At 43.6% G+C, this 27,770-nt stretch overlaps 1 protein-coding gene across 2 annotated transcripts; it reads left to right on the forward strand.

The window, feature by feature from the left end:
* Positions 1-3,067: 3,067 nt before the first annotated feature.
* Positions 3,068-27,770, forward strand: uhrf2 (ubiquitin like with PHD and ring finger domains 2). Of its 2 annotated transcripts, none has more exons than XM_079289018.1 (16): positions 3,068-3,335; positions 10,783-11,178; positions 11,873-12,192; positions 18,832-19,050; positions 19,285-19,394; positions 19,540-19,726; positions 20,301-20,424; positions 22,093-22,200; positions 22,400-22,504; positions 22,614-22,720; positions 22,843-23,005; positions 23,132-23,269; positions 23,397-23,625; positions 23,836-23,987; positions 24,344-24,442; positions 24,544-27,770. In XM_079289018.1, the coding sequence occupies exons 1-16, from the start codon at positions 3,183-3,185 to the stop codon at positions 24,688-24,690; spliced, it is 2,757 nt and encodes a 918-aa protein (XP_079145144.1). In that variant the 5' UTR covers positions 3,068-3,182; the 3' UTR covers positions 24,691-27,770. The 2 variants fall into 2 exon arrangements, with proteins under 2 accessions (XP_079145144.1, XP_079145145.1); XM_079289019.1 differs by having other exon boundaries at positions 23,839-23,987.

Raw genomic sequence — 27,770 nt, forward strand, 5'->3', positions numbered from 1 at the left:
ACTGAAAGAGGAGCCTCTCGAGACAGCTCCCATTCGGGAAAAACGCTCATCATCGACAAAAAAAACACTGCGCACAACGAGTCAGCAGCATGCGATTGGAAACTCTTATTTATAACTTGAGCGATACAGCATCTTTCAATTAGTTACAGAAGAGTCTATTTAGCAGCACGCATGACTAGCTTTTAACCGCTAGATGTCGCTAGTCGCTAATGTACCACATACAGATGACGACTGGAGTTTTGATTCCGCCCCTTGTTTAGCCTCGCAGGTTGCTCTTGGATACAGGTTGTTTTTTAACCGACTCGAAAAACCTCCATCACATGTTCATTCATGTCATAGATATTTTGGGACTGTATTGTGTGTAAATCATATCGCTGGAGGCAGAATTTGTACACTGCTTGGAAATGTTGACTACCTGACTATTACCAGGGTATGAAAGTCCCAACATATTATGTTTTGTCCGCTGTATACAGACCTCCACTGCTGAAGGTTGAGGCGGGGGATTAGAGTTGATAATCATCAGATTGGTCTTTTATTACAGCGTTCCTGTACATATATACCACCCAACATTGTTTTTATACAACTGCAATGTTGTTGTTTTTAAGTCACATGAGCAAAATGCAGAAAACACAGCATCGGGAAAGCGTGCAGATGTAGGCCTATATAATTATGAAAGAACATTCTTGCCGGTGGCCCCTCAAGGAGGTCTCCAGCTGAGACAGTTGTTAATTAAGCAGTTGTGCCACGAGAGGCATGTGCTTTACATTGATTTTAGCTCAGCTTGGAGGTATAGTCAGGGAAGGGGTTTTCAGTCCAATGTAGGCCTTCTTTTCCCTCATGTGCATTCCAATAGTGTGCATAAATACTTTGAGGGATATGGATAGTGCCAAGCCCATGATGGGGGCTCTAGGGGGGACTTACAGTGGCTTAGCTCTAGGCTTCTATATCATTTGGGAAAGGCAAATTTATGAGGCAGTTTACGAAAAAAAAAAAAAGATTGGTCTTTTGATTCGTGTATTATAATTCATCCTATCATCGTACAGCAACAATATTATATGACATGAAAACATGCTCAACTGAGACACTGTATTTCAGTAATTAAGATCAATATTCCTACAATGAAAGATTTTGCTTTACATGAGGCAATGCAATTAATTCAACCATAGTTTTGGGTCACCTGCTATATTGACATTTTTCTTCTTTCTTTCAATAACGACTTCTTTAATGGAGACAAAAAAAGAGTATAAGTCAGACACCAAATGTATTAATCAAATGAATACATGAAATAGTTTTGGCCCCAAAAGAATAAACAATACGTTTAGTCAACGTCTTCACAGTGTTACATGCCAGGGGAGAATACTGTTGTAACCATTTCCCCCCCAAATCCCCTTCAATTTTGAATTCGTTTTTCAGTCCAGAAAAGCATAAGTGACCCTCGATCGTCATTAAACCACAACAGTGCTGGATTTGGGCTCTAATCATTTTGACAAGCCGTATTTCTTTGGGCCCTCTGCAGTCTATTCAGTGGATACATTGAATATGGGTTCAAACTGTGATTTGTCTGTCCATAGTAAGCTGATATTCTGTGATCCAATTCCAATGCTAACCCTATTGTGATGCTTTAAGAACAGCTTAAGCAACACACCTGTTCATATTCCAGATTGTTATAGACTGCATTAATGTGCACTTGAAACAAGAAGCTGTTTCTATTTCAATCTGCACACATTTTGATGCTAAGTTTCCAGTTTCTGTTCCTAAAGTCTGGTGATTTCTTCTATTTGTATTCAACTGTTGCTCATTTGGCTCATTCTGTCCTTTGTATTGTCTGTCTGGTTGAATCCTTGGACTGCGTTTTGTTCTCGATCTACAAGACATGACTTTTTTTTGCAAACCCTTCATACAAAAAAACAAAAGAACATTTATTTGTAAAAGGACTTTCTTCAACCTAAAACCTAAAAGACAATTCAAAAATAAAGAGTCGTCCTCTCAGCATACCGTTTCTGTGTAGTAAGTTGCACTCAATAAAAGTGCATTGACAAAATGAATCAAAGGCGCACCGAGTGCACAGGGGAACTGGAAACATTGACAGGCACATGGACATTGAAGATAGACAAACACGTTGGTTACACCTGTGTGCAGAATAGCTACAAAAAGCAGCTTCACCCTGTTGGGTTCTGACACAAGGTATTAGCTTATACAAGCTGACTGCTTCCTATAGCTCTTGGAGGCCTATTCGGTTTATTTTCAGGAATATCAGGCATGTATTTTGGCCGAAGGCCATTAAATGATTTGTAAACAGGCAGCAGCACTTTAAAATCAATTATATAACTCCCTGAGCAAATAGCCTAAGCATTTCTGTTTCTTGTTAGCACTATGGCAGCAGCATTGTGAATGTTGTATGTGAGGACAATAGACATAGGACTTGATCTAAACTACATTTAACCAACAGTGGGTTACCAGTCAAACAGAGTGGTCACTGTGGGTCACTGTGTGATTGCTTTGTATTTTTGATTGATTGTGATTTTGTTTGATAATATAGTAATATGCACTGCTAAAGATCAATGACAGACGACAGAGGCCCTGACTTGAAGCGTCTGTGTCAAAGTCTTTTAAAACCTTAATTACCACAGTCGATACTGTGCCTACATGATGAATTGATGAATTCGTGTTTCTTCAAGTTGCCACACAGTGAACCTAAAGGAAAGTATCAAAAGTAAAAGTACTCATGATGCAGCAGAATGGCCCGTGTCAAAATTATATTATCAGGCTACTATATTGACAGAAATAACACATCATAGATAAATAACTTCTGGTCCATGTGTCTTGCACATACATATTATGAGACTGATAAGTGGAACCACTATAATAGCTGCCTACAACTGTGCTGCAAAGGCCTTTAGACGAGGCTGTGTATGTATTTGTCTACATTAAAGGGAGAGCTGTGCCTTTAACTGCGAGCCGTGCTCGCTTGAACGTTATTTCGCGAGATTTGCTTGGCGCCGCGACCTCATGTGAGACACCTCCTGCGCTAGCCAGTCCGACGTTACCTCTGCAGAGGAAAACGCAATGGAGCCCTGAATATTTGGCAATTCCATCTCATTTGACCCCAGGAAAAACAGCACTCGCATCCAAAATACGGCTTCATCTGCTATTTATTTGAGGCTTAACAGGGCGGTGCAACAATGTGGATCCAGATTCGCACTATAGACGGGAAGGAGACGCGAACCGTTGAGGATCTTTCGAGATTGACCAAAATTGAGTCTTTACGGTTGAAAATACAGGAGATCTTCAGTGTAAGCCCACCACAGCAGCGCCTATTCTATCGTGGAAAGCAGGTAAACGTGATTTTTGTGTCGCTCCCGTCATGCAACAGTCTGTTTTTGGATGTTTGGGCAGGCTTTTGGTGCTGCTGGAGAGAGTGAGTGGTCGTCCGGTTTTTGTAGCCGTTTCGGACCCATGCGAGCTTCCTGTTTTGATAGGAATTCGCCAATAGTTGTTGCGCAAGAGCCCGGGGTACGCGGTGGAGCCAGCCCCCCGAGAGAAAAGCAGCCGTATCGCATGGCTGTGTTGGTCGTGTATTAGAACCGCATTGCATTGTTTTGGGTTTGCACTGAGGGAAACCTGCATGCAACACATGTCTCACCTACGTAGACATGTTTGTTTACATTGCCGCGCGAGAGAGAAAAGAGAACATCGCCCTCCGTTGTTCCACAACAACCAACGCGCATCACTCACCGACGAGCACTTGTTAAACCGAATTAACGGCGGCTTGATTTACACGTGCAACAGCCAGCGTCCATATATATATTTTGATCAAATTGCGCTTTTCTGTTGTGTGTTTTGAAACGTGCAATAAACTGCATTGAGCCCATTAGCGAGCCATCAGTCTCGTGCGTGTGGTGTGTTATGATGATGATGATGATGTTAATGATAATTTGAGAGAGAGAGAGGGGGGGGGGGGGGACTCGTGGTTCCACGTGCCTTGACATCTAAAAAGCAAGTGTAGTGTTTACACACTGGCGTCACTACGGTACGCACACTGTACAGTGAGGACGGACTATAAAGATGGCTACCTGTCTTTTATTATCCTGACAATTCAGTAGTGCACATTGTGTATAACGCACAGGTTCAGAAGGACGAGTGTCGTGCGTCCTGGGCGTGTTTTGTATTCAACAAAGGACTTTTTCAGATATTAAGTCTTACTTCAGTACCATATGATTTTGATTTATAAATAACACAACAACAATGGGATATTTATATCAATAATGGACCGTCAATATGACATATTGCAAACGTTTTTTATCTCTCTGTTTTAGTTTACATTTAACCCCACCAAAATGAGGGACAAAGTATTATTTTTAAGATATCTCTGCTGAACGACCCCACCAACAATTCAATGTGGTTTGGGTTTACGGCACCTGTCTGATTACATCAGTAGTGCGGCCTGAAGAAATGCTCAAGAGTGTGTAGCTAAGCTCATATAAGCACTTTGTCTCTCCAAAAAATTCAAGGTATATTGATTCATTTGGGATAAGTTATTATTTTCTGTCACAGCATGCGATGTCAAATATTTAAGAAACTACTAGAAATATTTTTAAATATATTTCGAAAAGTATCGTTATCCTTGTAATGTTATGATAATTATACTTTACAATATTGATTTTGTCCTTAGTGCCCATCCCTTCTATGATACTGAATTATATTCTCTTCACTTATAATGTATGAATCAGGATTTTATTTTCAGTCACAGATCGTCAGTGTGACTCTGGGAGTTTACAGTTTAAACACTCGTGTCATTCTACATCTTACAATATGACTCGAATAGCAGCGAATTGTTAACAAACCAAACCACGGTGCAACAGTGTCCTTTTCTTTGGGAGGAAACGAGTGCAAAAAACCACAATTATTGTTCAAGACTAAAACAACATCTTTGGTCTGAATGTTATAACCAGGCTGGAATTAGTAGTCACTGTCCTGGTGGGATGGAAATTCCATACTTTTAAATCATGTGTTAGAAATGTGATGATTCATTTCTTACTGAATGATGATTCATGTGCTAGTGTGAACAGATGTTAGTGCACTTTGTCGCTCTCGCTTTCACATCGTGATTGAAGCAAGTTTAATGTTATTAAATGCCAGCAGCTGGGGAAGACGAGGGTATGAAAACTGTAATCTGCCATCCTGACACACACACACACACACACACACACACACACACACACACACACACACACACACACACACACACGTGTTTGTGTGTGTCATGGCGGATTGTCGCATGCAGCGTGCATTGCAGCCTCAAAGCCTGTGGTTTATTTTCCTGCACCCTTACATGTAGCGCTGTAATATGACAAGAGTTCATTCTGAATAGAAGTCTGTCTCATTCGCTATTCATGTTCTGTTAATTCAACGATGTAAACACGCAGTATGAAATAATTAAAATAGAAGAGGCAGACAGGCCCACTGTATTCTAATGTGTGAAGGGTTAGTGAAGGCCTTCAGTGTACCAGCTGTTGTTCAGTAATAAGCAGAATCACTGCTGACAGGACACTGGTGCCATGGTTTATTGAGCATTAAAGCACAACATCACAAAGCTGATATTAACACAGTGTGACTCAGTCGGGCACATAAGCCTGCAGGAAGCAAGCGGCCCACATGTTGTGTTGATCTGACACTGTTTACATTTCGTCACACTTTCCTGCATTCATGTGTCAGGCAGTACTATAGGCCACGGAATTCCTTATTAAATGGTCTTCTGCATGTTGACGCCGTCTAACCTACTTCCTGTTGTGTAAGTAAAAGATAATGAAGTCACATTCTAGAGCATTCTGAGTCACACAGTCCACAATGGGTCGAGGTTCTTCTCGGCTTGTATGCTGCATATGGAGAGGAAGAAACGACTTCAAGTGTTTTGAATGAGTTTGATTCCTAGAATGCGAATGAATTTCATTTGTTAAAAACAATGTTTTACTTGACAAACGTAATAGTGGCAAACCATTCATTGAAGAGAGATATGGTGTTGCACCTTTTTGCACCAGTGGCCTTTGATGCATTTCCCCATATTTGTAATTGTAAACGAGTAGAAAAATATGAGCAATTCCTCAAAAATCAACAGAACCATGCAACTTAGAAACACATTTGACAAAGCAAGACTGTTCATCAACAGTAACCATCACAATGTAGTTCATTTACGTTTGCTTAGTTCATGAATTCTCTGTTATGCCGGCTGGAGTTGTCATGTCCTGTTTGGAGCTGTGGTTGCGAAGGCTGGGCCTGTGCAGTAAATCCTTCATTTCACTGGAAAATAAGTGGGTTGGGTTAATTAGGGGATTTCCATATGTTAAGTAACGCATGGAATGAGCCAGGGACCCGTAGCGTACCGTACACTAGCTTACACACCGCGGCCTGTTAGGATTTAGACTTGTGGCAGAATAACTCAGTCGAATTCCTTTTCAAAATGGCGTCTTGTTTTTCCCTCCAGCTCACTGCGCACGCTGCCTCTCCGGTTCAAAGTCATGCTTGCCCTTGACTCAGAAGGGTCTCGAGCCAGCAGCCACACAACTTTGCCTCGGTGCTTGTTTGTTTTTTTTAAATGTTTTTTTTGCAATTTGCCCGTGCCCTCCTCATTGTGTCTCTGTTTCACTTCGAGCAACGTCTCATATCACACGCACACACACGCACACACACACTCAGACACACACTCAGACACAAACACCTTCTACTGTCCTTGCAGTCTTTCGGCTCAACGACCACTATCACTTTTGTGGTAGACTTCTCATTTGCTTTATTTAAAATAAATAAAAAAAGGTTTGGCCTGTTTATGAAATGGTTTGGAGCTCCACTTGTATTGCGTCCGTGTGCTTCAAATACAAGCTGTAGCTCACTTGTGTGTTTTTTTTTCTCCTGCTGGGGCAGCAACATGTTTAAATGGTTGCGCTGTCCTCCGCTGTTAGCCGTCGCCTATTGTTGGGGCTGTAGGAAAGCTTTATTGGCTCGCCTCCTTTCACGCAGACAGTCGCTGTGACCTAGATAGATATCGTCACAATTTGATTAGACATGCATTGACGTCGTGGCTCCTCGATTGATGGGCTTTTCTCCGGGCATTGCCAAGCTGTAGAATTTCACGGAGAATTTTTAGGGGGAAGTGGAGTTTGCTGCAGCCAGGCATGCGCACAGTCACACCCTCCTTTGACAGATAGGCCGGACAAAGAGCAAAGACAAAGAGAGGAGGCGCTAAACCTCGACTACGACTGCAAGCTTTTTGACTCTCCCGCATGTTTTCAAAGTTTCGCCACACCTTCTCATCTACGCTTTCAGCCTGCGTCGTGGTCAAATGTCCAACCCGTCTACTGTCAGCTCTTACATCTTGCATCGTGAACAGTCGGGTTTCTAGTTTTACAGCTCAGAGGACTGTTCAGGTTAATAAACCCAACTGTCTCACATTTCTTGAGTTTGGGATTCTTGTGTCAATGATGGCACATGTGTAATAAACATGTAATAATAACATTTTGGTCATTTCATAACCAAAAACAAAACTATGATCAGTTGTGAAAATACGAAAAAACAACAAAAAAACAACAAAAGATTGTTGTCTTTACGCCAAACTCAATAAGTTATATGGTTAAAAAATACTGGGTTTATAATTCAAATGTCGAAACCAGCGTCAAATAATAAAAAGAGCTGCATACAGAAGCAAAAAGCAACCGTTGTCACCTTTCCAGGTAATGTGTGCGAATTAACAGTGGAGCCTTTTTTTTGGTGGAAGGTCGACTGTGGGCATGAATGAGGGATAAAAGAACAGAGATGGAAGCTTGGTAGATGGGAGGCACACAGACACACCCCATGTCATTGTTTTTTTGGAAATCTGACCTATTTTGCTCAGCTCCTTGCTCAGACTGCATGTGGGCGGAGACGAGGGCGATGAAGAAATCGTGTAGGAGTAAAGGGTCCGGATGGCTTGCCTGAAGTATGAAATCCCCTCTTCACCAGCAGCGTGGGTCCGGCTTGGGTTTCCACTCAGTTAAGCCCTTTTTGTGAGAACTGTGCACTGATATTAAATGGGCCGCCATGATTTCTTTGTCTTTTGATTTTTTTTTTTTAATGGCTAAATGTATTCTCTCAATGCTATGCAGCCATAGATACGTACGTGTTGCTTAGTTAGCTTGATTTCAGAATGATTTCCGCATCCAGTGCTTTTTAAAGCCTTACAATTAGATCCTGTGTGACCGCATGGTACAATGATAAAACTTATTATAGCCGAATCTCTCTGTTTTTAAAGTATCTCAGCAGCCACAGGTCTTTGTCTTTTCTTTGTTTGACGTTCTTTCTGACATTAAACTTTGGTTCCTGTTACAATAAGCAATTATTATTTGAAAGACTCCCTGTCCAAACAGAGAAATAAGAGATGTTTATTTTATTTCACTCAACGATGTGACAACCCCACACACACACACACACACACACACACACACACACACACACACACACACACACACACACACACACACACACACACACTTCGTTGCCATGCCAAGGATTTTTGACTCTGATTGGTTCTAGTCTTTTGAGAAAGCTTCTCGTTAATTGTCTGTGGTTTGTCTTGAGCTTTGTTGAGGTGTGCGCTCGGGTTTCTCTCTCTGAAATACGCATTTCACCGAGTCACACAATGAAGATACCAGAATGTGTGTTTTTTTTCTTCTGATCTGCATTCATGACGAAGGAGAAAATGTCATATCCTTGATGTTATTCATTCTGCACGCTACGGCAAGACAACATTTCTGTCAAAGAGCTCGTGACCTCCGTGAATATATCGAGCATTCTTTCTGACATTGCCTGTTTTAGATGGCGGTTCTTTGTTTGGGGGGGGGGGATTATTCAGCCGGTTATTACTGATGTCAGGGCTGTCGCACCTCGCAGCGAGAGGCTGATCACACAAAGGCGCTGTGGAAAGTGGGCACCGCTTCGATACCATTTCTGTGGTTTTGGTGCGGTGAACGGAATTCTACTGTATGTTGTTGTGATGCTCTGGGAGGGGGGGGGGGTCTGTCTGCATAATTCTCCGTCCCATCTACCCAGTACGTCTCTTCTTACAGGTCCTACCGGCAATCGTGTAGTCAATGTGGGATGTTGTCTCGTCGGTGTGTTTGTTCGCCTTGCTTTCCTTAACGCAGGATCAAGTAGCAAAAGACAGAGCAGGCTAAACCGAGACGAAATCAAAGATTAGTTGAGGCAGAGACGCAGACAAAGAAATGCTGAGATAGACCACAGAAACACAGACAGGTGAGCGTGTAGCCACCGCTGTATGGCTGTGTTTGCACCGCTGCTCCTCTGATCTAAATTTCATGAGACTATTAAAAACAGGGAGGGATGGGGGGGGGGGGAAATTGCGCTCACTCCCTCTACCGCTCTCCTCCTCCTCGCTGTCAAACAACGAAGACGAGAAGGGAGCGCGACTGAGAGCGGCGGCCATGCTCGCCCCTCCAGTACAATGGGGCTTGTGGGGTTGATGGCTGAAAATGAATCGCTGATGTCTGTAATGAGTTGGCGGGCCCCGCCATGAGCTCCGTTCCTCAGGCGGTAGCTGCACTGTGTACTGAGCAGAGGATCGGTTGTGGTAGAAGATTAAAATACGGGGTTCTAACGGGCCCTCATCGCTTCTTTTTGAGAGAACAGTTATCTGATGGCCGTCCGCCGTGCTGCCTGAAAGGGTCGCGCTGATGATGGTGGTGGTGGTGGTGGTGTCGACGGAGATTGTGTACATGATTCAGGTTCACGGGGGTGGGGGGGGGGGGGGGGTGCTCTCTTCTGGTTGTCATAGCAACCCAGTCATTTCTTTCCCCCAGCTACGTCTCCTATCACTTAAATTCATGCATTCATTTCTTTTATTTCTTTTTTTCTTCTATTTCTCGGGAGAAAACCTGGTGTGGGATGTGCGCGAGTGAAGCTGCAGTTCAGCCTCCATTTCTGTTGGACTGGAAATGTGAAACCAATTCAAATGTGCTGGTTCAGTAGTAACCGCTTACCAATCATGAGTGCCAGTTGTTCCATTGTTTCCCCCTCAATAATCATTTAAAAAAAATCAGTTCAGAGGTTCACTTCGCATTTAATCGCATTGGCTCATTTGAGAACGGAGCATATGTTGTTGCTGTCGACTCCCAATGCAGCGTCCTTAAACGCCGCTGTTGCATTCAAAGGCTCGTGGATTTATTGAAGTGTGTGTGTGTGTGTATTTTAATGTCCTCTGTATGCTGTTGAGTGGAGTAACAATACATAATTGTTTTCTCTCACTGCGCTCAATGTTGTCGTCTGTCTTCCGCGTTCTTTGTTTGTCCTCGACAAGCAGCCGGGTGTGTTTGTCTGAGGGCAGTCCGTGGCTCAGCGGTGTTCATTTCATACCACATGGATGTCTATTATTAGGAAAGAAAATTGGGGAGAAAACTTAATGAAGGAGGCCTTGATGAATATTTGTGCACTTGTCCAAATGCACCATCTTTGGGCAAATTTATGCCTTGGTAAAGCACAATACAGTTCTTGATGCAATCATTCGTTGACTGAAAATGTGATGGTTAATTGTTGTATTTAATTGCTTAAAATATCAAAATAAACGGAATACTTTTGGGGGTTATGACTAGAAATGAGAACAAGCCATTTGAAGACTAAATACCAAGAGTATTGTAAAATAATTGTGTGTTGCAGCACTGCGTTCAATTCTAGCGCTTTGCGTCTGTAAGGCTGTGTCGATCCATTCACGTCAGTGGCTTTTCTGTATTCGTATCTCTTCAGATGGAAGATGGCCAGACGCTGTTTGACTACAGCGTGGGACTCAACGACATCGTCCAGCTGCTGATTCGCTCACAGGCCGACGCTCCCGACAGCCCCGCCGCCAAGGACTCCTCCGGCGTGGCCTGCGGTTCGGGCCCCCCCTCTGACTCCAGGTCAGAAAGCCACAACTTGCCAGCTCCCGCCTCCCCCGTTGCTATGGAAACCTCCACCAACACAGACAATGACGGTAGCAGCGTCACCACCGGCAGCGTTGGCGAAACCAAGCCGGACGCCGGCGCCACCGGTAACTCGGCCAGTACCAAAAATGGGTCGAAGTCCTCCAGTCCGGCGTCGGACACCCAGCCGCCCACATCCAGCAGAAACACACTCGTCAAGCCAGGACTTGGTGTGTACGAGGTGAGGATGAGAGGGTTCATATTTGGGAAGAATTTGCAAGGTTTTGCATGAAACTGGTCTGACGGCGCATTTAATGCCCGACAGGCCAAGTCACTGCAAGAGATTCATTGTTCTTATCTTGCGCTCCACGACTGTAGAAAACGCCAAACCACCCTGTAAATCTGAAGTCCACTTAATAACTGTATTAGATGTTGAAAAAGGTGATGCGTGATTGGTTTCGCTTAATTTAGTACATGAGTGTTCATGGATTCTTTTTTTTATGCCATAAGACCAGCATGCACGAAGATCAATACTGTAGCTTGTGCAGCTTCACTGGATATCAAGGTCACATGACTCTAAAGGCTTTACGCATTCACCAACGACTCGGATATAGTTTATGTGGTTTTCACAAAGGAACACGTGAGCCCAAATAGTGCCGTGGGTGACATTTAATTCAAGAATGCATCTCTCAATAATCTGGTAATAGTTTATGTGAGTCGTCTCACAAATTAATTTGACGACACGAACACGCGCGTTATGTGACTGTTAGGTGAAAGAATCTTGACTGAAGTATTTAGATCTGTTAGAGTCTGAGTCAATACTCTTTGCAATGTTTTGAAGTATATGTTGTGTAGCAAATAGCCTAAAACATGGGCGTGTTCCTTTGGACAGCCGAAAGAGACCTGGTGTTATTTTTGCCTTTGTGTCTCCTCAGATTAATGAGCTGGTGGACTGCAGAGACGTCAGCATCGGTGCCTGGTTTGAGGCCTGCCTCGAAAATGTGACACTCGCTCCCAAAGGACAGATAACGCCCACCAAGGGCAAGGTGGGTCGGCCCCCAAAAAGGACTAATGGAAAGCTGGAGGCTGATCAGGGACAGGCCCACAGCCAGGGCCAAGCCACAGACAGTAACATGAATAATGTTGTGTTAGGCTCTGAGAGTAATGGAGCCTCCACGTCTCAGACGGACTCCGCAGCAGCTGCAGAGACCAAGGAGAGAGAAGAGGATGTAATTTACCACATTAAATACGACGAGTAAGTGACGGCTCATTTTGCTGGGGAGCGTTCCTGCTGCAGCTGAGCCCATTTTGGTTGCAGTGATAACAAACACATCACAGGTTTAAAAAATAAAAAAAATTGCATGGTGTCAGTGCGGCAACATTTTTGGTCCGGTTAAAAAAATCAAAAAAAAAAAATCATTCCAGATGATAAAATGCAGTTTAGGATTGGAATGTGCGAATGAGTGGCTTCTTCTTTGCATGAAGCAGAAAATAGGGTTTCCTTCTTGCTAGTTATGCCAATGTTGAATATGTATTTGCACGTGCTGCTGTTGTGTGGCATTCTAGATAAAAGACAATATATATATCCACCAAACATACATAGAAGGTGTGCGTGTGTGTGCGTGTCCGTGTGTGTGTGTGTGTGTGTGTGTGTGTGTGTGTGTGTGGTAGTGGCTGCAAGCATCACTAACGGTGGTTCGGCCCGTTGGGAATTGCCGTCTCTGCTTTCTCCTGGCGGTTCAGGGGGGATGGAGAGGTTTTTTTCTTTTTTGTAGTTAGTGCTACAATTTGGACTCCATCTCTCGCTCTCTCTCCTTTTCCAGCAAATTCATTCAGAAGCCGATGTTTCCATGGTAACTCGTGAGTTCTCGGGAGCATTACTTCTTCGCTTGCCTCCTTCAGCTTTGTCTGTAATTGCTGTGAACATCCCACCGGTGAGACATAGCCTCCTCGCTGCATCTACCGGAGTGTGTGCCGTTTTACGTGTGTGTGTGTCGTGGATGTTATGCCAGAGAAACGGCATCAAGGCTGGTTGAGCAGTAGATGTGTGTTTTCTTGTCGGAAGTCATCGTTCCCATTTTACTCTTTCCAAATCCCTGTTGTTGGGATTGTTTCATCATATTTAACAGGAACAGGACAGGAGTGTTCCTGCAGGGACAATCCAATAACATACACCATTCTGTGTCCCCTCTTTTTCTTAATTCTAATTCAGTGGTTTAAATAATCAATGGGTTTGTTTGCTTATTCAGATTGTTGTTTTCGGCAAATGTTCCTCATTCGCTTTATTTGATAGCTGACAGCCAAGAGAGGCAGGGGAAGGGAGCGAGAGGGAGATGCCAATGACACCAAAGGTTCCACGCTAGTTTTAAACAGGATGCCACAGAAATATGTGATTTGCATCTTCCCCAAATACATCAATACTAAATACCCAGCTTTGTATGCTTCTGAGAATCTGCTGCTATTAAATGCAAAAGATCTAGATTGTCAGCTTTCTGTTTTTTAGTGCGGCTTGCTTAATATACTCCTTTTGGTTTCTACTAAATGCATAGTATCCCTCTCCTGGTTTCTTCCATCATTTCGTTTGCCAGAGAAAACACACACACACACACACACACACACACACACACACACACACACACACACACACACACACACACACACACACACACACACACACACACATTAAACACCTGCCTGCATAGTCTGAGAACTGAAAACCTGCCCTACAAAATGAACTGCCGTGTTTTTGCATGAGGCTGGACAGCATTTCTACAGCATGTAAAAAGCCACAAAATCTGGGATATATTGAGAGAATCTCCTCTCTGCTGCTACTAAGAACTAAGATGGCGCGTGTGTGTGTGTGTGTAATGAGTGTGTCGCTCCATAACAAGACTCTTAGATATGGTTTCATGGTTAAATCTTCGCCGAGCTCAACATATGTTTAAGATTCTCTGTGGAAAGAGTTACAAATATAGACATCAAATATAATTTATGTGCATGCAGCTTTCAAGTAGACCGTGCAAATAGAAAACGGTCGTCCTGTTTTTTAAATGGTGCCGCAAAGCCAATTCATTTACCAAACCGAATAGAAAAAAATCTGTCTGGTAAAAAAAAAAAATCAGTTTGTAACATAATTTGGCCAAAATGAAATACTTTTGCAAAAGCAGACTTCCTTTTGTGGAGGGTTAAGCAATAGGCTATATACAATATATATATTTAGCCCTATCACTCGATCCTCGTGCAAGCACTTGACAACAGGATTATTCCAGCATCTGCATGCTGGGTTATGTTGGTGATTTTGGCCCCGTGGAAGCCGTTTTCACGTGTGACAGTCGGAGAAGCACAGGTGTAAATGGTAACGGCTGATTTAATTCCATTTAGCGGCTTCAGTTTCAGGGTCCTGGTATTGCGCATGCTTGGCTCACTGTCACGGTTTACCGGACACCTGGATACAATGTAGCCATCGATCGTGTTATTAGTAACACCTGTGCTTTCATTACAATTTAGAATGTCTGTGGCGAAAACGGCCTTTTGCCATCTGGATCGTTGCACCTCAAATCTAAAGCTGTGGCTGTCGGCCCGCCCTCACCCGAGCACGGCTGCTATCAATCTGAGATTGTTTCTAATTTAAGAAGTAACAAAGAAACGAGGATGAAATTAAGTTCAATTCAGTTTAGTTAATTTTGCCCACTTTCCATCTTAATTCCTACACTGAGCAGGCATTGTATGGCAAATATTTGATCATATACAGTTTAGTATAGTATATCACTACGGAAAAGCACAGGTGTGATTAATTTAGCTGCTTCAGTTGCAGGGTCTGCTGGCTTAGCCCTCGTTAATGTTATTAATAACACCTATTCTCTTTTCCACTTTGACAAGTCACACTGTCTTCTGTATAAGGCTCTGCCTCATTACACACATGCGTTTGTCGGCACAATAATCAGGCCTCCTTTGTCGCACCAAGACTAGATTAAACCTTGTGTGGGAAAGCAATATCAACAAAGCAAGCAATGCATGGATTAGGTGGCATGTGCACTGTGGAGGTGTTGAAGGTGCAAAACCAAGGTGAGGCGGGGTGGATGTCAGCCGTAGAAAGAGAGCGACCGAATGAGCTCCGGGGCCAGCGTTCATAGCTCCGGGCCCAGGTGAGCCTCATCAGCTGACGCGTTGGAGAGATTCCTTCCGTAACATCAGGATTCAGGTTGTGAATCAGCAAATTGGCCCTTTTTATTACCTGAAATTGTCCCCTGATGTCTGTCGCGTGACTGGACTTTCTCATCCTAAGATTCAAGTCATTTATATACATATGCATACAACGTTGCAGCTTCCCATTGTGGCCTCAATTACTCACAAAAGCGAGGTTAAGAGAGACCGCAGTCCCTTCACCTCACTACTGTCGAAGCAATTATAGTGAGCTTGTTTAGTGTCAGAGTATTTCTAACTCGGCTGCTTATCAGCAAATTGAGGATTTCTAATTTTCTCTGGTGCCTTCCTCCCTCTTTACAGGAACCTCGGCTAAGCGCACAATTCGCTAATGACGGTTTCATAACAGAGGGGACTGTGAGCGCTCCTCTGTAGATAAGTCATGTGGTCTCAATTTCACCACTGATTTTAATGGGTTTCTGCTTTGTAGTTACACTCGGCATCGATAACAGTGTTGACGTGTTCTGCGGCTGAAAGTCTTTCTCCCTTCTTCCCACACCTGCAGGAACATTTCACTCTTAATACTCGGCGCTGGGTTCAGCCACTGTGACAGCGTGGGCGGATAGTCTGCTCACTGTGGAGATTTAACACCGACGCTTCGATGTTCAATTTTATTCACTCAGACTTGCAGCTCAGGTTCTTACTCTGAGGGTATTTTCCAAAGAAAGCAGTACATCCTTACATGTAACAGTAAGCCTTAAGAAGGACCAGACGATGACGTCTTTTACTTGTCAAGAGTATAGCAGAGGTTTGAGAGTTTGCGACTACTAAGACATAATTATTCTTCATGAATATAATTTTATTGAGACGTACGACTGAACTATTTATCGAAAAATAAATCCTTTTGTATGGATGCAAAGATGTTTTGCTTTAACATCTTAGCGTTGTAGAATCATCCAGACGCGGTTTAAGCTGTAAGTTTAATTTACGGTTGAATTTTGGCCAGAAATTTCAGTCATTGTTTTGAATCAATTATTAATTGTTCAGTATGGATCAGTGAGTCTTGTCTTCAGATGGGTAATACTAAAATAGAAAGAATTGCAAGTAATAATGTAATTATATGTATATTACTACAACGTACATGCATGTTTTGTCGTGCAGGAAAGAACAACCGAGACGACACTGGCACCGGCGTTCTAAAGCACGTATCGCATCGCAGGGCCTCCGATTAATTGAGCCGAGACTGCGAGAGGACAGTCATGTTTCCCCATTAAGATGATTGTAATGCATCCATTATGTGATTCTGTTGCCTGTTACATGTGTACGGAAGGAATTAAATCCTACGTTGTGGAGGTCAAAGTGTCTGTCCCTAAACGTCCTCACTGACATAATGAAATGTTATCTATTCCATATCTCATCAGGCTTTGGAAGCTGTTTCAGCTTGCAGTGTTGCATTTTATATTGTTATTAATTTATCGAAGGGCCGCCGTTGGTGGATGCTCACGGGTCTGACGTCGGGCCAGTGTGCAGGAGTACAGACGGTGAGAGCTTGTGTGGTCTTAAACTCTGGTACTTGTGTTGCTCCGTGTTCCCCTGCTGTTCATGCGGAGTCCCATTGTGCTCCAAAGTTGATATTCCTTGGCTGTGTATGTGTGTGTGTGCCTATACATACGTGCATGTTAGTGTGTCTCTGTGTGTGTTTGTGTTTTCCCCCCCCGCCCCCAACCATACCCTACCCTATATCCAAAACCTCAGTAATCCCTTGGGCCTAAAAAAGGAAATCCCTGCACTGTGCCCCAGCCTCGTTTTCCTGGGAGTACGCTCGCCGTGCGCTGCTTTTACAGTCTTGCCTCTGCGGGGCCTCTCCTGCCGATTTACAATGGCTTAAGATATGCAGCATAGTCTGTAAGAAAGTAAAGCGTAAGTGGTGCATAATTGGACTGGATAAAATCATTGGTTCAGTGCAGTCTGTCTGAGAAAGTACCCATTTTAGCCTCCGCTTTCCCTCAAACACAAACACACACACACACACACACACACACACACACAGACACACACACACACACACACAGAAACTGTTCTCTCATGCACACTGTTCTCTGCTTACCCCGTCACTTCCAGCTGTGTGAGTGGACCTGTGCGTGCAGGCTGTTGTGTAGTTAAACTTCAGGGCTAACACATTGTTCATCCGTCAGCATAATTCCAACTATTGGCAAGCGAGCTGTGAATTCATGTCTGTGAGTTCGGCCTGATCCTTACAGTTAATGATGATTGGCAGGCAGGAAAGCTCCGCTCCAGGTTTGCTCGACAAGAAGACTTTTCACACTTGTTTTAGATTTTCTTTCAGCTCGGCAGGAACGTTTTCGAGTTGCACAGAATGTGCTACGGTTTTCCTTACGGACATCCAACGTTTTTAAAAAGCAAAAAAACCCTTTTCACAATCAGAAACATACAACACGCATGTGTGTTTGTTGTCCAGTCCACTCTAATGTCTGTGTGATAAGAGGCAAGATAACCTTGCATCTGCTCCGCTGCAGTTCCCAGAAATTATGCTCAGCAGGTAGATAACTCGAGCCTGATCAAACCAGACTTGGCGTTTCCTCGTTTCTGTAAACGTTTGACTTTGTTAACGCGGTACGGTGATGAGAAATGACGCCTCTGTGCTCTGTCCTTGTACTCATTTGACTTGGAAAATAACTTGTAAGAATAGTGTTTTGCCAATGGAGGCGAGGTTGCTGTTTTACATCTATTTTCTGTGTAGATTAATGAGGAGGTGAAGTGAGGTCTCATAGTAGGGAAAATCCCCCACAATCCTTTGCTCCAAAAACCCAGTCAGAAAGCTGTTATGTCTCATGGTATGTAGAACGAAGTATTTAAGAATCTACTGTATGTAAGAGTGTTCTGCTTTATAGACTGGAGTAAAGTTTAACGATGTTAGTTTTCCATGTCCGAAACACGAATGTAGGAGCTGCTGGTAAAAAATAAACAAATATTGTATCTGTTGAATTGGTGCTAAAGACATAACGTGTAAACCTAGTCCAGTCTAAATTTAAATCCACATGTTTATTAATATTAGTGTTGTTGGTCTTGTCTTTAAGTAGAGCTGTGCTTGAACCTTGAACAAATAAAAGAGCATGATTTTGTGATGATAACCATAAGTTAATTTGCATTGTATTCTACTGTGGACAGATGAAGGCCGATCAGAGGGCGACATTGACTTTTGAGTAACCTGATACAGATCTGTACTGATATGATTAAAATCAGCATTTGGCTTTCTGTGCAAAGTCCAATTGTATGACAGTGTTTGGCCCTCTGTGCCTGTGGGGACTTGCATGTTCCTGCGCAGAGGCTTATATCGCTTATCATTGTTAAATAGCTTCTATTCCCAGCTGCTTCTTGCTGAGAAACTTCTTTTTTTCTTTTCTTTTTTTTTTTACACTGGTGGATTTTGCTCTCGGGGTTTTATTTTTTTCAACCTTTAAAATATAATAGACGTCAAGTGCTCAGCGGCAGCTCAACCCTTCTCATGGCCCATGTAGCTTATGTATAAATCAGTGAATCCTTTCAATTCCCAACAGCATGTGGGCAAGGTGAAAAATGTTCAATTTCTATGAAAAGAAATTCACCACGTGTCTAACTATTAACCTCCAAAGGACTGTATTCTTAGTAGATAAGACGGCAATGTGAAAATCAATCATACACCTTAACCCCCCCCCCCCCTTCCCTCTCTCTCCTCTTCTTTCTTCTCCAGCTACCCAGAGAACGGTGTGGTGGAGATGCGACCGGTGCATGTGAGGCCACGCGCCAGGACCCTTCTGCGGTGGGACGAGCTCCAGGTGGGCATGCATGTGATGGTCAACTACAATATGGAGACACCGGACGAGAGGGGCTTCTGGTTCGACGCCGAGGTTCAGACTGTCAACCAAGCCTCCCGCACCAACAAGGAGCTCAGAGTCAAGATCCTCCTGGGGTGAGGATCTTCCTTCTTAGGTGGGAGGGTGATGTGTTGGGCATTTGATTGCTGTTTGGCCAATTATTGTCTTTGTTGCTTAGCAAAATCAGGTGTAATGTTTCTGTGTGGGACTTTCCTCTCCATCTCAACAACACATATTTTCATCTTCCTCTCTGGTTTTCTTTTTCTTGTGCTCTCCATCATTTGGTCTCTCTCTCCTTTTCTCTCTCTTGTCTCTCGCCCTCCATCCAGGGGTCCTGGAGATGTAATCGGGGATTGTAAAGTTCAGTTTCTGGATGAAATCTACCAGGTGGAGACGCCCGGAGCTCGTGCACTCTCCGCTTCAGATGGACAATTCAAACGTATGCACCGGGCCGCACACACGCAGTGAAAATAGTGGCGAAACATGTCCATGTTTGTTTTTGAAGGTATATTTTAGTGCAACAGATCTTAAGAAAACCAAAAGACGTGCGTGTGCATGCGTGTGTGAATGTTTCCTTGTTCTAGGGAAGAGCGGGCCGGAGTGTAAGCACTGCAAGGCTGACCCTGAAGCAGAGTGTCGCTTCTGCTCCTGCTGTGTGTGCGGCGGGAAGCAGGATGCCCACATGCAGCTGCTGTGTGACGAGTGTAACATGGCGTTCCACATCTACTGCCTCAACCCGCCGCTGGCCACCATCCCAGACGATGAGGACTGGTGAGAGAGAGAGAGAGAGAGAGAGTGCAGCTCAGCAATTAACCGCAACATCATGCTCTTCACAATCTATTTAAAAAGGTTGATAAATGGTTTTCTGTGTGAGCTGAAGTGCAGTAATGAATGAGGTTCAAATCGACATGATGACATAATGCAGGTGTGAGTTTATCTAATCCAGTGGCTTCAGCTGTTTCTCTGCCAAACAGAAATGATTTTTTGTGGGCAGTTACTAAGATGAAGATCCCACCTTCCATTTATGTGTCTTTCATTACATGTTTTTTTACATGGAAGTAAAACAGCAAAAAAGCTAAACATGAAATTGACTGACAACATTACTTAACCACCTTTTGTTGTAAATTTCTGGTATTTGTTGAACTTGAATATTTAAGTTGGTGCAACCTCTTCTTTTGGGGATCAGATTACGAAACTTCAATTTCTTTGCATTCTGGCTAATTTGGGGCTGAGCTTTGTTGCAGCTCTTATCCAAGTCTCTCGCTCACACACACACGAACCTCTACACACAAACCTCTACACACATGTCTACGTCCACAGAAATAATTTACTCTCATTCTTTCAGGTACTGTCCCACCTGTAAGAACGACACCAGTGAGGTTGTGAAGGCAGGAGAGAAGCTCAAAGCCAGCAAGAAGAAAGCCAAGATGCCTTCGGCAACAACTGAGAGTCAAAGGGACTGGGGAAAGGTGAGACCCAAGGGCACGCACGAATGCACGCACGCACGCACACACACACACACACAGAGCAGGTGGACTGACAGCGACTCTGTAAGAAAGTAAGTGAATTAAAACAGCAAGCCTGACAGTGTTTCTGCCTCAAATTGTCTTGAAGGAGCAAAGGATGTGTAAATAAATATGAAAAAACAGTTTCTGTCAACAAAAGAAATCGTCCAAAATTAAAATGCCCAAAATAATAATGGGAGGCTCCAATCCCTTGTACGTCGGTTCAAAAAGCCTGAAAATGCACCGAACATAAGATACAAATGTTCCATCAATCACATTTACACTGTGACAATTGCTGCAAGCAATCAATTTTCAAACGCGACGCATCACAGCCAGAGTTTTTGAAAAGCGAAATGATTTTACTCACCAAACGGCTGTTTGAGTGTGTTACACGTCATGAATTCAAAAGAGTCAGACAGCGACGGAAGAAGAAGTAGACCTCTCCCTTGGGGTTTTAAATGCAATGGCTTTTGTGGTGCATCATGTTTTAAATCAAACTTATACTCAAAAAAACGTCTTCCAGAGCCGTAGAATACATTAAACTAGCAGTTTGTAACATATGTAGTTCTTATCGTGCACACCAGCAGCAGCAAAGGTCTTGGCGAGCCAATCGATAACTGATTCATCCATTCAGTGCATTATTAATGCATCACACACACACATTTTACTCCATTTACTTGCTGCAAACTGGCTTCAATGTGTCTTTCATGTGTTTCATATTTCGTGTCAGTCAGTAATCTGCTCAGTGTGTTCTTGAGGTAAATGGTTTGTTTCATGTTTCTGGTGTGTACCTCTTTGTAGCGCTGTTAAATATTGCCAGCTTTTTATCTCAAATCAAACGATCCTGATTTTGGTCCCGTCACTGATATTATATCTGCATAATGTCAGACCAGCCTCCCGGAGTTGATTCATTGTGTTGGTTTGATCCTCGGTCACAGCACTTCATGAAAATGCCTACATTAGTATAAATATTGATTATCAAGCTCTTTATTAAATAATCATAACATGACTAATGAACAATTTGTACACCCCTTTTTTCTATTGTGGTCAAATTTACATGTACATTATCTCATGCTAATTACTGAGGAAGACAGCTGACATATATTTAACATCTTTTTTAAGCATACTGTCAAACGTTTGAGTTTAATGGCAGCGTATTGCGATATTATTGGGCGGCTCGTTTCCCTGCTGGCCTGGCTGTCTCCCTGACGCTCCGCTCCATGGTGTACTGTGAACAATGCCATTAAGCATGACTTAGCCACTTTCCTGGAACTGCCAACGGAAAATAACTTGTTTCTTTACCCGAACGCTCCCTTTCTCTGTGGACTAATTGAAAACAGCCCCGCTCGTGTGTTCGCGCACATTTAAGTGCTGTGAGTCACACCGCATTTATTCTTGCCTTTCACTTTAGAAACCCTTAAAATGAAATCGTTTTCTTTGTCTTCTCACTTTTGAAATCCTGTGTACCTCCTAAACAGGATTCTGATGACTTCTGAAAGTAAAACGCATCAGCCGCTCTGCTTTTAACCGATCTTTAAAAGTGATCTCAAGGCATTTGCACTGACGGACATTTAAATGTATTGATGTGCATGCAGCTTACAGTCTTTGTTGTCTTTCTTGATGTGATTGCAGGGCATGGCCTGTGTGGGGCGTACCAAGGAGTGCACAATTGTTCCATCAAACCACTACGGACCCATTCCTGGGGTTCCTGTTGGAACCACCTGGAAATTCAGAGTTCAGGTTAGATGTTTGGACAGTGCGTCAAAGATGAATATAGAACAACTGGTCCCCCATGTGTCATCCTATACATGTATTAAGACATTAAGATTGATTGTGTTGTCATATCTTTCTGTCGTATGATATTTGATACATCACTGGTCATATCATCAATGGCTTTCCGCCTGCTCGGCTGTTTTCTTTTATCTGACTTACGCTTCAGGTGAGCGAGGCAGGCGTCCACAGGCCGCATGTTGGTGGTATCCACGGGCGCAGTAACGATGGCTCCTATTCGCTGGTGTTGGCCGGGGGCTTTGAGGACGAAGTGGTGGGTTATTTGTATGTTTTACCGAATGTTTTTATGAATCTCCGTTATGTGAGAAGTAGGTGGATTTCTTCGTAATCATTTTGTTCTGGTCACCATGACCTTTGTGTAGGACCGGGGAGATGAGTTCACCTACACAGGCAGTGGGGGCCGTGACCTCTCGGGGAACAAACGGATCGGGGAGCACTCTTTTGACCAGACCCTGACACACATGAACAGGTACAACGCTTAAAGATGAATGCAAAGCTAACAGATCTGTCGACAGTTTTTTTTTTTCTACATCCCCAATACTCAGTCGGACTTGATGAACATCATTATGTCTTGTCTATAACTGTCTCCAGGGCGTTGGCCTCAAACTGCGATGCACCTCTGAATGACAAAGACGGGGCTGAGTCCAGGAACTGGCGGGCAGGGAAGCCGGTGAGAGTGGTGCGCAGCTCCAAAGGTCGACGCATCAGCAAATACGCTCCCGAGGAGGGAAATCGCTACGATGGTATATACAAGGTACAGACGAGCACCTTGTTGTTTTCTGTAGCCTGCTTACTTCAAGTGAAGCCACTTAAACTGGCACCAGTGTTATCGTAAACGATGGCACTATTTAATCTTCTTCTGGTTTATGTGTAAATGTAGGTGGTTAAGTACTGGCCAGAGATCGGAAAGTGTGGTTACCTGGTGTGGCGGTACCTACTGAGACGGGACGATTTGGAACCGGCACCTTGGACACCTGAAGGACTGGAGAGGATCAAGAAACTGGGCCTGTCTGTTCAGGTTAGACTGCGAGTGTGTCTGTATCTGTAGAGACCGTACAGATATCATCTCATGCATCTCGATGCTCAATGCAATTCAGTTGTTTTTCATATGTTTTTTTTTGTTTACTGCGCGCCATTGTCTGCAGTACCCGCCCGGCTACTTGGCGGCCATGGCTAACAAGACAAAGAAGGAGGCCTGTGCCCGACCTGGTCGCGGCGGCCGGGGTAAGCACTATCCCGGGAGGGGGAGGCCACGGAGACGCAAGATCAAGAAAGAAGAGAATGACGAGGACGATGAAGACGAGCTGCCAATGGCAAGTGTGGAAGAAGAGGAGCCACAGAGTAATGGAGAGGAGAAGACAGCCAGACAGAGTGGTGGGTGATTTTACAGATGAATCTCAAAGCAGGTCAGACAAAGTGTTGTGAGAAGAGGACAGCCGAGAACGTAGTGAGCAGTTAACTTCTTAGATAGCTTGTAAATATTTGATGTCTACCAGCATGCACTATTGTAAAAGTTCGTTTTCATAATTGTCTTTTGTTCTCCGAGAGAAGCGGCATTTTTCAGTCTTATTTGTGTGCCTTCAGCAGAGTCGTCACCAGCGGCAGAGCCTCCCTCCAAAAGGGTGAAGATAGAAGAGACTTTCCAGCTGTCGGAGCAGCAGCAGCAGTTGATCCGGGAGGACACAGCCAACAAGAAACTCTGGGATGAAGCCATGGGATACCTTAAAGAGGGAGCGGTATGAATCCCAGTGGTACAATCTGACACGCAAACATGTCTCAGGCTCCTCAAGTGATCACAAAGCATCTCCCACAGGAGCCTCTTAAAGGAGAAGTCATTGAAGGTCTTCAGATCTGAAAGCCCAACTGACATCACATGTAGACGGCTCTTTTTGTCGGTGTTGTTTTAAATGTTATTAGTTTTGTATTATTGAAAGGAAACCGCAAACTGACATTAGCAGGAAGCGTGGTATTTCTAAAAGTTCTTTCTACAATTGTAATCGATATTTTTCTTTTTTTTCCCCCCCTTGCTTCCTTTTTCAACGTCTTCATTCCTTTCACGCGTGTCTGACTGTCTGTTCGTATCTATATGCAGAATTTTCTGCAGAAGATGGAGGAGATCTTCATGTGTGTGTGCTGCCAGGAGCTGGCCTTCCAACCCATCACCACCGCCTGCTCACACAATGTTTGCAAGGTGCGTACAGAACCGGATGCGTTTGTGCTTCAAATCTCGTCTCCCTGCATTTGTGTGTGAACGTCTCCCGCCGTCCTCTCTCTCTCTCTCTCTCTCCTCAGACTTGTCTACAGCGGTCGTTCCGAGCGACGGTGTACACCTGCCCCGCCTGCCGTCACGACTTGGGCAAAGACTACGTCATGTCCCAAAACGTGACGCTTCAGGTGCTGCTTGACCAGTTCTATCCCGGCTACAGCAAGGGCCGATGAGGTGGAAAGTCACGTTTATAAGTAGACCACGAGCATCCATTCTGTGCACCCGTGTCTACCGTCAAGTACCTAGAGCTCCACTTTAAAACTGCATTGCGCACACACACTATACTTACTCACGGGCAAATGTATATTGCATATACAGCCATTTATGTATACAATCATTCATACACAAACAACCTCAGTAGGGACTGACCTCATCTGTTAAACCTGGACTGTCTGCATTAACATCACCAGCCTGAAATTCAACCATGGACGTTTTCTTTTTGTTGTCCTCGCTACTCCTGCCCCCACAAACGCACACGAACGCACAAAAGGAGCCCCGATTCTCACCCACTGGCCATCTCAAGGTTGGCTTACTGTTTTGCTTACCCCTCCACTGTGTTCTCCGCTGGTTCTATGAATTGACATACAGCACGTTGTTTGAGTGCAAATTACTCCCCTGGGAATATCATGAAATCAGCCATCAGACTCCTGCTAACCTATACGCATTTTTTTGTGTACCATATATGTATTTACACCAAAAAAACAAACGGAACTTGGCTGCTTCATATATGTGCAGTATCTTACTCAGCTGGCGAATAAAGGTGCTAGTTTAATACAGTGATTTAGGCACAGCAGGACGGAGCATTCAGAATGAGCAAGTAGGTCATGGGACTTGAGAGTTGGCCGGTTATGGCAAGCTAAAATTAGGAAAGTGCACAATGTCTTTGACGCACTTCATCGATAACGTGACTCATTCTGCAGGTTAATCTGGTGCACGTGCTAGCGAGCTGCTCGTGTCGCGTGGAATCATGGCATTGCCGTACCTTAGAATAGCAAATGTCTTGCTCGGGGTACTTTCAGCTCATTCGCAGAGAACAAATTAGCAACTTTGTCAAGAGATTTCTGGGCCCAACAAAGCAGCACTCTTACATACTTAGCGAACGCAACAATGATCAACAGGCACAACGCTCTCAGATTTGATGTGGAGTCAAATCTTCATCAACATACCAAAGACGTGAGGCTGTAGAGCAGCTCGTTCAGAGATCTCCTTCAAAGAAAGTCATTTCTGATGAGTGATCGCGCCGAAAAATAAAATGCACTTGTGAAGTATCGAACAGGACCACAACAAATGATCGTCTTTCTTTGGCAAGGCACTTTTTATTTCCATTTCCAAGCAGCTAGAAATACATGTACAAGATAAACAAACACATTCTGTTAGAAATCTCTCATAAACCTTTTTACACTTAAAATGATCTATATATATATATATAACACATTTATAAATGTTCTGACTAAACTGTCCGCGTACATTAGATTCAGTCCACCTGTAGGACAAGAGTGCCTTGTAGCACAGACTATCAAAAGCTGTTAGGTTTGCATCTGATGCCCGGTCACTTTCCCCAATGTTGCTAACTTATTCTTTTTTTTTTAGAAATCTACTGATTTATGTAATTTGAGTCTTTTGGGCAAAGTTCTTGTTCGGTTGCTTGTGTTTAGATAACGTTTAATAGTTGAGAACTTCTTTTGTTAAATGGGGAAAAGGGTTGATATTCCTCAAAGTTGAGTATCATAAAGGTTTTATTGGCACTGAAAAATGTAAACAATACCCATCCCAACATGGCACTTTTCAATTCTTTTAGAGGTTTTGAACATGAGAGAGTTCACTGGTATATATGAGAAGGACACGGTAGCTTTGTGAATACACTATTGAATGTTTCAGTACACTTGCATACAACATAACATTGAATATATTCACTAGAAGGGCACTGTGAGAGTGCAGACCTCCGCCAAGGCCATTTCCATGAGAGAAAAAGAATGCGTGTATCAGCCCCGCGATTCGGATCCGTTCCAAAATGTAATGGGTTCTTCCTTGGACCAGGCTAAACCCATGTCATGAAAATCGGGCCAGTATTTTTTTCTGTCATCCTGCTGACAAACAGACAAACAAACTGAACTGAAAACACTTGGCGGAGTTAAAATATGTTAATGTAGTGTTTGAATTCTGAATTATGTCATGTAACAACTGGACATATAGAAGCTTATTGTTCACTTGTGAGGATGTACGCTGCACCCACACACTGTTATCTTCACGTTTGAAATGTTTTATCTGACACACCATCGCATACATTATACATATATTACACCGCCAGAGTTAAAAATGGCCTCTTTTTTTTTTTATCTTGAGCGGCTGACACAGATTAACATCTTTCATAGTGCTGATACGGTACTAAAATGTCCAGGGTTGGCAGGTCTGATAAGCACTTAAAGCGAAAATAGCAGCACAGTCTCCGCACTGATCCGTGATCTGGCCTGCAGGTCGGAGTGAATTCCAGATAATGCACCTGAAATGGTTTTTCTACACTTGAGTTGGTTTGGCGGGAAAACGTCGCCCTCGTTCATCGACATCATCTCGTTCACCTGTAGCTCTGAGGCGTAGCCGTGTTTAGTGTAGAGCCGGCGACCGGTGACGCGCTGCTGTCCACATCAGTTGCTCCGTTGACATCCAGGCCGCCTTTCATTGGCCCGGCCGTTTCTTCGTTTTGTGGCGATGTCCTTGTTTCTGTTCAGTCATTCAGGATTTTGTTCTCTTTTTATCAACAACATGCAAGTACAAATGCTTCTATGGTCTTTTTAAAGCTAACTGTGATGTGCATTACTTCCACTGTTGCTCAAATCTTGTTCCAAGATTATTTTCTCTCTGCGTTGACCTGATAGTCCTCGTCTCTTCCTCTGCTGTGACCTGTCTCCCTCCCCTCTCTCTGCGCTGTCCTCTGCCCTCCGTGAACCTACAGTACTAACAATTTTTAGACGTCTTGTGGACGCTTGGCTTCAGTGCTGTGTTGTTTTTATTTTTATTGCACTCTATTGAAGAAAAAAAACGTTGGAAAAGTTGCATTTAATTTTCCTAGAATGCTTACTATTATCTATGTCTGTGCGCCATTTTTCTACCATTTTAGTTGCTTCTCTTTCTATTTTAATCATTAGTCATTTTTATGTGGCGACCTCAAACATTTGCAGCATAATGCCGGTCTGAGGAGTTTCATTGCTTCATATTGTGATCTGAAATTTTATACATGTCATAATAATACTTGATA

This window comes from Melanostigma gelatinosum (genome assembly GCF_949748355.1).
Source record: "Melanostigma gelatinosum genome assembly, chromosome: 18".
Classification (NCBI taxonomy): Eukaryota; Metazoa; Chordata; class Actinopteri; order Perciformes; family Zoarcidae; genus Melanostigma; species Melanostigma gelatinosum.

What these genes read in the sequence shown, in the direction of transcription:
- uhrf2 (XM_079289018.1), top strand. Translation starts at nt 3,183, where the DNA reads ATGTGGATCCAGATTCGCACTATAGACGGGAAGGAGACGCGAACCGTT. An exon ending in ATCCCAGACGATGAGGACTG is followed by an intron (nt 19,727 to 20,300) that starts GTGAGAGAGAGA and finishes TCATTCTTTCAG; the next exon opens with GTACTGTCCCACCTGTAAGA. An exon ending in AACTGGGCCTGTCTGTTCAG is followed by an intron (nt 23,270 to 23,396) that starts GTTAGACTGCGA and finishes CATTGTCTGCAG; the next exon opens with TACCCGCCCGGCTACTTGGC.